This window comes from Pseudorasbora parva, chromosome 3, assembly GCF_024679245.1.
Source record: "Pseudorasbora parva isolate DD20220531a chromosome 3, ASM2467924v1, whole genome shotgun sequence".
Classification (NCBI taxonomy): domain Eukaryota; kingdom Metazoa; phylum Chordata; class Actinopteri; order Cypriniformes; family Gobionidae; genus Pseudorasbora; species Pseudorasbora parva.
The window spans coordinates 13,323,382-13,336,931 of record NC_090174.1 but is presented as its reverse complement, the minus strand read 5'-3'; the positions used below and the strand labels follow the sequence as shown (position 1 = coordinate 13,336,931).

Here is a 13,550-nt window from a genome sequence, read left to right as displayed (position 1 = left end):
CAGCAAAAGGGGGACCAACACAATATTAGTTATGACCAACACAGTCATAATGTTATGCCTGATCGATGTATACTGCACATTTTTGCAAATGTTAACAGTTGGATTTGAAATCATTTGCAAATGTAAACAGTTACTGCATGCAGCCAGCGACCTTTCTGAGTTTCAGCCACGAGGCCAAACCAGCCTGAAAATTACAATCATCAGGTTAAATCAGTTGTTTGAGTAAAAACAAAAAACATCTCCATAACAATGTAAATAATTATAAACCCATCAAATTATTAAAGGAGTAAACAGATTCCAAGGCATAAATGTTCAGGTACAGTAGCTCAGATGATGATTATAGTACTACGTTACCAGTACTATAATAGTATCAGATAGTAGTACTGAATGACTACCATACCCGTTTGCCAAAGGAATATTTATGGAACACACTTTTTTGTTTGCCTGATAAAAGTCTTTTGTGAGGTGAATCCTGAGAACAAATGGTATTTTGTAGGTCAAATGGCTGTCATCACATACACGCAATAAATTCTGGAGTACACAAGCTTTGGTTTGCTGGTTTACTGTTTTGATGTAGTCAATGTACAGTGTTTGTAGTATCTGGACAATTATAGGTGTCATGAACTGGCTATATATATATATATATATATATATATATATATATATATATATATATATATATATATATATATATATACTGTTGTCTGAGGTCAACTAATGATGTTCGTGTGGTTTTACATTCAAAACATCATAACCAATAAGTAATAGGTTATTTTCTACACTGGTTTTGAGGCTCTCTCCAAAACACTGGGTTTTGATGGGCGTGCCGCACTGGAGACTTGAAAGAAAACGTCCACAGATAGGATTAGATAAGATTTGCATACTTATTTGAGCTTAAGCTCCCCTGTCAGTTCAACTCACATGAGGGAGAGTAGAGATTGAGGGAGAAGCAGCAACTGGAATGATTTTCTCGATCACAGGGCTCGCTGTAAACGTCTTTATCAAACAAACAAACAATGATTTATTTCTCATGCACTCGTGATTGATTGGACTATTATTTTTATATTACACATAGCCCGCAATATTGGTTGATATAAGCGCGAATGCGTGCGCCGCCCTTTAAATGTCAAATCGAGAGAGACAACAGCACAGATCAAGAATGGAATATTATGAGATTCATCGTCCTGCCGGGCTTTCTGAGCCCTGACCCATACGTGTCTGAGTCCAGCGTGCTAAAGGTATGTTTCTGTTAGACACATACACATAAGCAAAACGATCTATATCAATGCAATACTATTACAAATAATAGCAAGTATGTTGCATTATTCCTGTCGGATCCAAATCCAGCATCGACCGGAGATTTGTTTACAAACGATCCCGCAGTGAACTGAAGTGAACACCACTGTCTTCCCCACGTCAGCTGGAACTTCATTAAAAATAAAGTTCAACCACAGATTCCTAATATTAGGATCCGAAGGAAGCTTACGCAGCAACTGTGTTCTTCCACAACCAGAAATAGCACAATATCTTGCTTTCTTCCTCGACATGTTTATTGTTGTTGGCTATCTAGCACGAGCCCTCCATGAGTCGGTGGGTGAGGCTACTGGATTAAACATGCTGTAGAGGCGGTGTTTCGTCGCGCAATGATGCAAGTATGAAGCACAGGACCGTTTGCTGGGCCTGGTGTCTATAAACGCTTTTCTTTGACTAACAAGGAAGTTTTCAGCTCTGAAACTTAAGAGGATATTCATATATTGACCTTGACCTTTTATATATTGATCCATGACCTTTTACATATCAAAAGCTCAAGGGAAAAATCATTTCTCAATTCATCACCCCTTTAAGAAAAACTTAAAATGCATGAACGCTACCAAGCAAAAAAATGTGTTAATGCGTTATGATGTATTACCAGAACAACCTGTAACAGAAGGCTTTTAAAATATTTACATTGATTTAGTTCATCATTCATGCAGAATACAGCATTGTCTGAAAAATTCTGTTTCTTAGTTTTTTCATATAAACACTAAAAGGTATTCTAAAAAAAATCAAAAAGAACATGTGTTTTTTCATGAAAAAAAAAAAGAACATTTCACTTGTCATTAGTACATCCCAACTAAACAACCCTGCAGTATCAAGAGTGTGATTGTAAAAAGGATGTGCTGAAATTAAGTTGCTTAGAAATGTGGAAATCTTGAACATGGGCTATTATTGTACAGCACAAAACATATGTTAACACTATTATTTTGTTGTACACTTATATAAATATTTTACATCTATCTGTATGCCCAAAGCTGTAATGCAACCTTTAAGCAGTTTCTAACAATGAACATTTTTCTGAGAAGCACCTTATAAGTTGAGAATTTCATGACCCAGGATCTTGAGTCTTCTACAGTGGTTCTTCACTGTTGTGGGATGGCATCTCCTGTTTGTTCAGTCTGCTCTGTCCCAGCAGAGCTCTTGCAGTGCTCCAGTTTACTACCCAGCTGATGGCCGTACTCAAACCGGATCCTCAGTTCTCCTACCTGTGAGTGCGGAAGGATGTCTGGAATCCATTCGATCACAAAGGGCACTGGCTCCGTCTGCTCAGCAGCACATGTCCCTGAGAGAAAATACCACAGTTTTCATAGTTTTTATACATTTTCTATTGTAAGAATTTTTTTGTTATTTAATTTGATGCCATTTAAACAACACGATCTTCAATTAAAACAGAAAACACTCAATCCATTCCGGACCCCATCCGCACACTAACAGCATTTGTTGGCACTAGAGCACAAACCATGAAATAGGTTTGAAACTATACCATCATCATTCCCGTGCAAACCCCTAAAAAGGTGAATCATTCCATGCTCAGCCTATAGGCAAGAGTGTTTGAATACGTATAAAATGCATATTTATACATTAAAGCAAAATACTTTTAGTGATAATCCCCTGGCAGAAACCCCTCCGAGTGCCTTACTCTGATATGTCTTAGCCAGTGTTATGCTAACCCATCATAAAAAGTCATCATGACATAAAAAGCAAAATCAGAGAAATTAAGTCATAATTATAATTAATAATAATAATTATTATTATTATTATATAATTATTATCGTATAGTATACATTTTGTTGTTTCATCTTTTTATGTCATAATTATGATTTCCCAAACCATAATTTTCTTATTGTTGCTGAAATGGGCTTCCACAGAATCAAGTATAAGTAAGTGGTGTAATAACACCGATTAGGCCTAATCATTGTCATGGAATCCACTAGACCCCTGAAGGTATACTGTGGTATCTGGCACCAAGATGTTAGCAGCAGATCCTTTAAGTCCTGTATGTTGTGAGGTGGGGCCTCCATGGATCAGATTTGTTTGTTCAGCACATCCCAAAGATGCTCGATTGAATTGAGATCTGTGGAATCTGGAGGCCAAGTCACCACCTCAAACTCATTGTTGCACTTCTCAAACAATTCCTGAACCATTTTTTTCTTTGTTGCAGGGCACAGCCACCAGTTTCCATGAAAGGTGTGCATGGTCTGCAACAACGCTTAGGTAGGTGGTACGTGTCAAAGAAATATCCACATGGATGGCAGGCCCAAAGGTTTCCCAGCAGAACATTGCCCAAAGCATCACACTGCCTCCACCGGCTTGCATTCTTCCCATAGTGCATCCTGGTGCCATGTGTTCCACAAGTAAGAGACGCACACACAACCGGCCATCCACTTGATGTAAAAGAAAATGTGATTCATTCATCAGACCACGCCAGCTTATTCCATTGCTCTGGTGTCCAGTTCTGATGCTCACATGCCCACTGTTGGCACTTTCGGGGGTAGACAGGGGTCAGCATGGGCACCCTGACTGGTCTGGGGCTATGCAATTCAATACCCGATGCAATAGGTATTCTGACACCTTTCAATCGAACCAGCATTAACTTCTTGAGCAATTTGAGCTACAGTAGCTCATCGGTTTGAACGGACCACAAGGACCAGCCTTCGCTCCCCACTTGCATCATTGAGCCTTGACCACCTATGAGTCATGACCCTGTCACCGGTTCACCACTGTTCCTTCCTTGGACAACTTTTGACAGCTTCTGACCACTGCAGATGGGGAACACCTCACAAGAGCTGCAGTTTTGGAGATCTAGCCATTACAATTTGGCCCTTGTCAAGCTTGCTCAAATCCTTACGCTTGCCCATTTTTTCCTGCTTCTAGGACAAAATGTTCAATTGCTGCCTAATTTATTCCACCTACTAGCAGGTGTCGTGTAGCCTAGAAATCTAGACGCACCCTAGCGGCAGCAAATCTAATCTGTCGTCTAGCAACTATCAATACACGTCTGAGCTGTAAAAACCTAAGTTTGGTCAGGCCAATCACGTTGTGTATAGAGTCGGTGGGCGGGTTTAACATAATGACGGCAGAGTTGCGTGCTGCTTGAAAATAAAAAAGCTGGCGAACGGCAATCTTTCGAATCGGCTTTGGCCGCGACTCTGGAAGACTTAAGCTTTTCTTTGAGAACAGAACGGCACTGAAATCATTCTTAAGAAGGTTAGATGTGTTCTGAGTTTAGCCGACCGTATACGGTGAAAGTTTAATCTGTCAACTAGCTTCGCTTCACCTTCATTGCTCTGGTTGGTTGTAGTGGTATCCTATCGCGTGCAGAGGGAGTTTCAAAGACAACCGTTTATCCCGCCCCTCGGATTGAGCCCTGTCAATGGTGAGTTTCCAGACCAAACATCTTGATATGGCTCTGGCTTGTCAGGCTAGGTGTCGTGATGAAAAGATAATAAGTGTTATCTTTTCAAGTGTCACTGACAGGTGAGGTGAATAACACTGATTATCTTTTCATCATAATGTTCATTATAATGTCCATAATGTTATGCCTGATCATACTGTACTGAATATAATGTAGAATCTTTCTGGTGTTGGAATAGCAATCTCTTTTTTCAAAGAAAATTGGGTATTATAATATATAACAGCAAAAAACTTGCTAACACAAAAGTTATGACATTTTTTTCAAAAATGTAAATGTTTGACCATTTGTTGCATTGGTCATGTGATATATAATTAAAAAGACATATGATGTATTTTCATGTCAACAACAACACACAATATTATAGAATATTTGATCAGGAAGAATCTTACAAAATGTATTTCAGTCAGTGGAATCACTTCGGTGTCCAGTGGGGCTGGAGAAGGGAATTGAAAGGGGAATGTGATTGGGTACAATCCCAGAACCCATAAATAAAACTTTATACAAACGGTATGTTTACACGACAACAAATGTTTTTCCATTGCGTCTTTTCGCATACAGATGACAACGTCAAAACGATCCCCATTCACATGGGTCTATGAAAACAACTTAAAGGGGGGGTGAAATGCTGTTTCATGCATACTGAGCTTTTTACACCTTTAAAGACTTGGATTCCCATCCTAAACATAGACAAAGTTTCAAAAACTAATGTTGGACGTTTGATGGAGTATTTCTGTGTTAAAAATACTCCTTCCGGTTTCTCACAAGTTTCGGGGAGTTTTTTTCGAGTATGGGTCTACTTGACGTTAAATAGAGCGGAAGGTCCTTGTATGGGCTGTACGGGCTCTTCTCCCGGAAGGGTGCGCGCGCGCGTGACTAGAGGGAGAGAGAGGAAATGCACGCTGTAAACAGTCTCTCAGGTGCAGATCCAGTCGTCCGTGAACACTTATGTCGCGCCGCGCTCCACTTTATTCCTATGGGTGACGTCGAGCGACTTTAACGCTTCAGCACAGCATTCCGGGAAGGCAGCGCTGCATTTGAACCGATTTGAACGCAGAAATGACGGGAAGCTTCAAGGCATCGCTTCAGTCGCGTCGCAAAGTGGATTTCCACGGTCACTGCTGTCACAGGACTTCACCAAATCATACCAAAGAAGTGTGTTTTTGACAGAGCGGTCCTGCTTTGGAAGATGCCGGTGAGTAAATCAACTTCAAATGTCTCTGCTATTGGCTACCGTCGCATGAGTAAACATCAGTAAACGATACGATCGCGTGCTTCGTCATTCAAATGCGCTAACGGTTACTCCATTGTTGTTCTGTATAACGTTACACTATTCTGACTTTGACGTGCAAAACCGTTTTGCTTGCTACCTCTAAGGTCTAGTCACATACAATAGTCCATAAACCGAATCATGTCCTCATAAACTGCACACAAAGGCCCCTAAATACAGTACATACCACAGAGACGGACATCCTGATGTTGCCGTTTCTCCTGTTCAATTTATTTCAGCCTCAGATTTGATTGTGGATCATTATCTGTATTAGCTGAGATAGATGGGTTTCTCCACGCTTGAGGACGTCACCGCTTTGCGCGCTTGTCATTCTTTAGCTCCGCCCACACGATACGCCTCCAGGCGCTCGGTTTTTTCCGGAAAGACTCGGTACAGCCCATATTTCTTTTATAAATATGATAAAACTAAAGACTTTTCGGAGATATGAAGGATGCAATACTACTCTATAGGTACTCAAGATTGACATGAGATTGACTGAAACTGAGTGTTTCACCCCCCCTTTAAAAAATCTGCATTATGCTGCCAGGCCAGTAGTTGGAGATGTCTCTTTATAAAGAAAACTGTTTCTGCACATGCACACATGACATCGTACTCGGTTACTTTCGTAACCTCGGTTCCCTGAGAGAGAGGAACGAGTATTACGTACGGGAAAAACTCCTTTTCTCGAGAATGTGAAGCAAAACTTTTAATAAAGGTATCTATGTAAAGCGCAGTGAGCTGCACGGCCATAGCCCAGCGCGAGGAGCGCTCTGATTGGCCGGGCTGCGGCAACTGCAGGAACCTATGGTGAGGCGGCTGAGAGGAACGAACCAATGGGGGGCGTTCCAGAAGCCCGCCGAAAAAGGTGCTTATATTTGCATACAGGAGGCTATATAAGACCCTAATTCGCCATAGGTGTCAGGTTTTAAGATCGACTGAAGCGATACCTGAGAAGCATAAACACGGCACGGAACGTAATACTCGTTCCTCTCTCTCAGGGAACCGAGGTTACGAAAGTAACCGAGTACGTTCCCTTTCGAGAGAGGTTCCTCGTATTACGTATGGGAACACAATGTAAAGCGCCGTGTGTGCTGACTGACCCAGTATACCCAAAGCACATGTTATAAACCCCCGAGACACCGACAGAGGCGGCTTATAAGGGGAATGAAGAACCGGAAGAGTCGGTTCGTTTGAACAGCTGATCGGACATAGTCGGATCTTATGATGAATGAATAGTGCTTAAGGACTAATGTGTACAGGCCAAAATGTAAGGCAATCTGTTTGCCAGGGTCAAGATAGAGCCTAGATGGAGAGAAGCCCTGCTTGTAGAGCTGGAACCTCCAACTTGTAGAATCTGATAAAAGTGGACGGAGAGGCCCAGCCTGCCGCCGCACAGATATCTTCCAAAGAAATGTCACACGACCAAGCCCAAGATGAGGCCATGCCTCTAGAGGAGTGGGCTTAAATGCCTGTAGGACAGGTTAGGTCCTGGACCTATATGCTAGTGGGACTGCATCCACTATCCAGTGTGAGAGACTGTTTCATGACAGCACAAACTTTAGTGCGGCCACCGAAGCAATGAAGAGCTGATCCGACTGCCTGAAGGGGGCGGAGCGCTCTAAATACAATCTCAATGCTCTGACTGGGCAGAATAGGTTTGCGTCTTATTCTCTCTGAGACGCGGGTTAAGCAGTGCAAAGACCTGCATACTGAAGGGGTTGATAGCACTTTCAGCATAAAACCATGCCTCGGTTTGAGCACAACCTTGAAGTTGCTGGACCCAAACTCAAGACAGGAAGGGCTCACGGAGAGTGCAGGTAAGCCACCCACTCGGTTAACCGGGGCCACAGCCAGCAGAAAAACGGTTTTGAGTGATATGTGCTTCAAGCTCGTGTTCTGAAGTGGTTAGGAGGGGGAACCCTTCACGGCCTACAAAACCATGGCGAGGTCCCAAATAGGGACCGAGGTAGGGGCAAGGCGGGCTGAATCTCCTGGCCCCTTTAAGAAAACACACAATAAGATCACTTTTCCCTAGTGAATGTGCCGCGATCGGAGCGTGGCTAGCTGCTATGGCGGAGACACACACCCCGAGTATGGAGGGGGGACGGCCCGCATCCATTAGCTCTTGGAGAAAGCGAGCGGTTCCGCCAGTTCGCATGAGTGTGCGTCGATGTTTCGCGTGGCACATTGGTTAGAAAACCACTGACCACTTCAAAGCAGAGCTGCCAGATAGCAGGGGCTCTAGCTTCCGAAATAGTGTTCATAACTTGTCAGAGAGGTTCCCGGATACCGTTGATGGGCCATACGTGGAGGGCCCACAGCTCGGGATTGGGATGCCAGACCTTCCCTTTCATTGGCAGAATAGGCATGGGGCTGTGTCTGACAGCTGAAACAGTATGGAGAACCATGTGCGGTTCTTCCAAAGTGGGGCTATTAAAAAGCACAGGCTGCAGCTGGATCGCGATCGGAGGGAACATATAGAGGGAGTCTGGGCCAACATGGGCCAGGGCATCCCTGCGTTTGCAGAAAAAATATTGGGCAGCGTGTGCTGTGCGAGCTGAATTGTTTGCGGGTAAAGGGACCATCCCCCTGGGGACATGGGTCCTCTGGATAACATGTCCGGACCCTGATTCAGAATACCTGGCACGTAAGCCGCCCTTAGGGAGCTCAGATTGTGCTCTGCCCATAAAATGAGATGCTTAGCCATGCAGTGAACAGAGTCTGATCTCGGCTGCCCTAGCGATTTTATGTACATTATCAAGACGTGGTGGTTCTTATGCCATAAGTCTTGAGTCTATGACAATGACTGTACTGATAAGCCTGCCCCTCGAAGGCGAATCTCAAGAATGGCCTGTAGTGGGGGTGGGGGGTTATCGTAACGTGAAGTATGCGTTTTTCAGATCTATTGAGAAAACCCAATCCCCGGGGCGAATGTGCGCGAGGATTTGTTTCACCGTCAGCACCTTGAAACGAGCGTGTCATAAGTGCTTTGTTCAGATGCCTGGAAAATGGGCCTGAGACCGCCACCCATTTTCGGCATGAGGAATTAGCGACAGCAAAAACCTGACTCGCTAGCGTCGGGTGTACTGTTTTCGCCGCTCTCTCCTTTAACAGTCTCAATGCCTCAGCGAGAAGCACGTGACTGACACTGCTTCTTACAGAGGGCTCGACCACGGCTTGAATCGCGGGGTCTGCGAGCAAAACTGTAGCGAGAACCTCGTTTTATATGTTCAACACCCAATATTATATACCAGGAATGGCCTGCCAGGCCTGGGCTCGTAAAGCCAGGGGTTGAATTAGATTCGGGGGCTGGCCGCTTAGTAATAGGGGCCTGTTAGCCGGGTTGCTTGTGCTGTAACACTGCTTGTAACACTGTGGGGATAGTGTTAGTTTTGGCGGTGCAGGCTTTGCAGTGGGCGCACGCCTCACATTTATATTGTGTGTGCGAGAGTGAACTTTGTGAAAAGTGCTTAGGTGCAGGAGTGCAGACTGTAAAGTGGGCACATTTCCTACATAGAAAGCTCTTTTGTGTGTAGTGCAAACAATGTGCAGTGGCGCACAACCTACGTAGAATACCCACGGTGCAAACCAGTGAGCAAATCCACAGGGGTAAACGCACACAGCATTAGTGTGCAGACGAGCGTGTTTAACACAGGCTAGTTGACTGCAATATTTCATCTCCAGTCACTTAACTTAAGGGAACTGGGAGAATGTAAGGAAGTGCGGGTGGTATGTGAGCCATTCCACAATGCCGTTATGCTCTAGTCTAGACTGAAAGCGCGCATGCAGACAAGCGTGTTTGACCACAGGCTAGTTGACTGCAATAAGGCTAGTTGACTTTATATGGTGTAATCCGGCCGCGGCGGGATTTATTTGTGATTTTGTGAGGCTGAATTAACAGTGCTTATGTAGGGGTGCACACTGTGTAGTGGACACTTTGTCTACAGTGTAAAAACCTTTCCAGCCGCCTGAATAAAGGGGACTGGAAGTGATAGAGTGAAAAAAGGGCTTAGCTTGGCAGCCATTTTCCGACGCCCTTATGCTCTGACAGTGAGCGCGTGCTATGACGTAAGCCGCGCTCTAGTCAGCAACGCGCTGTGGAAGGGGCGCGCGCTATCATGACAAGGCAGCCATTACAACTTCCTTGGCAGTAAGCGCGCGCTGCAGCGACATTGTTCTTGACATACCCAACAGCCCGAGCTCGCTCGTCTAACTTACTCTAGTATTCTCTGTCCGCAGCGCTTCAGCACGGCGGCGGTAGAATGAGCACGGCGAGAGCTTCGGCTCGAGTTTGTTTATTCACTCTAGTATTCTCTGTCCGCGGCGATAGAGCGACAGGACGAGAGAATTGGAAGCGTGAGGTAAAACTCTGTCCGCGGCGCTTCCAGCACGGCGAGAGCTTCGGCTCGAGTTTGTTTATTCACTCTAGTATTCTCTGTCCGCGGCGATAGAGCGACAGGACGAGAGAATTGGAAGCGTGAGGTAAAACTCTGTCCGCGGCGCTTCTAGCACGGCGAGAGCTTCGGCTCGAGTTTGTTTATTCACTCTAGTATTCTCTGTCCGCGGCGATAGAGCGACAGGACGAGAGAATTGGAAGCGTGAGGTAAAACTCTGTCCGCGGCGCTTCTAGCACGGCGAGAGCTTCGGCTCGAGTTTGTTTATTCACTCTAGTATTCTCTGTCCGCGGCGATAGAGCGACAGGACGAGAGAATTGGAAGCGTGAGGTAAAACTCTGTCCGCGGCGCTTCTAGCACGGCGAGAGCTTCGGCTCGAGTTTGTTTATTCACGCTAGTATTCTCCGTCCGCGGCGATAGAGCGACAGGACGAGAGAATTGGAAGCGTGAGGTAAAACTCTGTCCGCGGCGCTTCTAGCACGGCGAGAGCTTCGGCTCGAGTTTGTTTATTCACTCTAGTATTCTCTGTCCGCGGCGATAGAGCGACAGGACGAGAGAATTGGAAGCGTGAGGTAAAACTCTGTCCGCGGCGCTTCTAGCACGGCGAGAGCTTCGGCTCGAGTTTGTTTATTCACTCTAGTATTCTCTGTCCGCGGCGATAGAGCGACAGGACGAGAGAATTGGAAGCGTGAGGTAAAACTCTGTCCGCGGCGCTTCTAGCACGGCGAGAGCTTCGGCTCGAGTTTGTTTATTCACTCTAGTATTCTCCGTCCGCGGCGATAGAGCGACAGGACGAGAGAATTGGAAGCGTGAGGTAAAACTCTGTCCGCGGCGCTTCTAGCACGGCGAGAGCTTCGGCTCGAGTTTGTTTATTCACTCTAGTATTCTCTGTCCGCGGCGATATCGCGACTGAAACAGAGAAGAGGAAGACTGAGGAAAAACTCCGTCTGTCCGCGGCGCCTCCTCAGCGCGACGGTATAGTGACGAGAGCTTCGGCTCGAGTTTGCCTATTCACTCTAGTATTCTCTGTCCGCGGCTGTAGCGCGACGGAATGAGAGAAGAGTGGGAACAACTCTGTGGCAGCGGCGGAAGAAGAGCCGCGGCGGCGGCAGAGTGAAGAGAGCTTCGGCTTGAGTGTGCTCATGTCCTCTAACATTCTCTCTTTCCGCGGCGCTATTCAGCGCGACGGGACGAGAGCAGAGGGAGAGTGAGAAGAGCTCCGTCTTTCCGCGGCGCTTAACGACGCGGCGGAACGAGAGAGTCCTCGAGTAGAACAAGCCTGTAAGCTCTAGAAGTGGCGTTGCAGCGGCAACACACACACAAACACATATAACACTCAACATAGACACAGTTTAAAGGATATATAACGCCGGATGGCGTAGCTGGAACGGCAGAGAAGGCGGAGAGGGAGTCCGTCGTCCTCAGCTGCAGGTTCCGCTGGTGCCTTTTCAACGGCGGTGCTTCTTCCGGAGACCAGCGAAGGTATCGCTGAAGGAGATAAAATCTGACACCTATGGCGAATTAGGGTCTTATATAGCCTCCTGTATGCAAATATAAGCACCTTTTTCGGCGGGCTTCTGGAACGCCCCCCATTGGTTCGTTCCTCTCAGCCGCCTCACCATAGGTTCCTGCAGTTGCCGCAGCCCGGCCAATCAGAGCGCTCCTCGCGCTGGGCTATGGCCGTGCAGCTCACTGCGCTTTACATAGATACCTTTATTAAAAGTTTTGCTTCACATTCTCGAGAAAAGGAGTTTTTCCCGTACGTAATACGAGGAACCTCTCTCGAAAGGGAACACTGTTTTTACATATAGGCATTTTTGTAGTTTTCACAAAGACTATAAGGTCTATTTTGCCCCTAAAACGATATTGTCATTTAAATGTGTGACCAAAATGCATTAGAGGTTTTCAAAAACCACCCCTAAGTGAACACATCCACTTACCCACTCTGAGGAAGGTGCGTAGCTCCATTGGTCTGATGGCCAGAGGCTTGTTGGTGCGAGAATGGTGGCAGGTGTCTGATCCAGGATCAGGAGGGGTCTCCCGGCAGCGGTAAAGTGAATAGGACCCATTACTGTTCTTCACAAAACTCTGAGTGAGTTCCAGAGGTAACTGTTCAAACAAAGTGTCCTCATTTAGAGACTGCCCACAGATGCTATGGCCATTAGTGAGGATCTGAAATCGCAGAAAATGAGTACAGACCTCTGGAGTATCAAAGATTCGTTTCACGTGCATCAGGTTGGTAATGTGCCAGGTGTATTTAGAGAAAGAGCCCAGAGGCAACGCGTCATTACGCACAAATGCTACAGAACACAGAAATTGCCAAATAGTAAACCAAGGTATATTTGTATACAGTATATCAGAACTATATTGTGAGCACATAATCATAGCTACACATATGCTCACTGGTGGTGTAGTTGGGAAGTCTTCTCTTTTTTGAGCCCAATGATAAACGCTGCTGTAGGGCATTGAAGAAAGCCTGAGGGATGTGGAACACCAATGGCTCTGGCTTGCCTGTTCACATTAAACTTCAGCTTCAGTATCAACTCCACATTCTAACTTAAACATCTGATACAAATGTAGAAATGCTTGAAATTTGAGAAATGCTCTGGAAATTTTTTTAAATAAAAAAATAAATAAAATTAAAAAAAATCACACAAAGCCTGTAAAAAACATGTCTGGTAATAATTTATCATAATATCACAGAAAAACACACTCACTGGCCACTATATTAGGTAGTTACACCTTGCTAGTAATGGGTTGGACCCGGTTTTGCCTTCAGAACTGCCTTAATTCTGATTGATTCTTTCCTGTAAGCCCTAAAAATGGTTGTATGTGAAAATCCCAGTAGATCAGCAGATTTTATTCAATTAAGATATTTTTTTATTAAATCCGAGAGCTCTCTGACCCCTCCATAGGCAGCAATCTAACTACAACTTTCAAGGTCCAGAAAGGTAGTCAAGATGAAATTGTTAAAATAGTCCATATAACTAAAGTGGTTCAACTTTAAAGGGGTACTTCAGCACTGGAAAGATGAATCTGTATTTAAACTGGGTCATTAATGTAGCAGAAATGTGAAATTATTTTTGAATTTGGTGCCTTCTGGACTGAGAAAAGAGAAAACATTTATTTTTGTCTAATAGGGATGAAAGACAACAAT

At 45.0% G+C, this 13,550-nt stretch overlaps 1 protein-coding gene across 3 annotated transcripts in view; it reads right to left on the bottom strand.

The window, feature by feature from the left end:
• Window positions 1–703: 703 nt before the first annotated feature.
• c3h2orf42 (chromosome 3 C2orf42 homolog) overlaps window positions 704–13,550 on the bottom strand; it is a 32,087-nt gene continuing 19,240 nt past the window's right edge. For all 3 annotated transcript variants that reach the window (XM_067437852.1, XM_067437853.1, XM_067437854.1), the window contains 4 exons: window positions 12,797–12,904; window positions 12,593–12,693; window positions 12,334–12,502; window positions 704–2,599 (listed from right to left, as the gene is read on the bottom strand). In XM_067437852.1, the coding sequence (XP_067293953.1) occupies window positions 2,400–2,599; window positions 12,334–12,502; window positions 12,593–12,693; window positions 12,797–12,904 (578 nt within the window). In that variant the 3' untranslated portion in view covers window positions 704–2,399. The remainder of the gene's footprint in view (window positions 2,600–12,333; window positions 12,503–12,592; window positions 12,694–12,796; window positions 12,905–13,550) is intronic.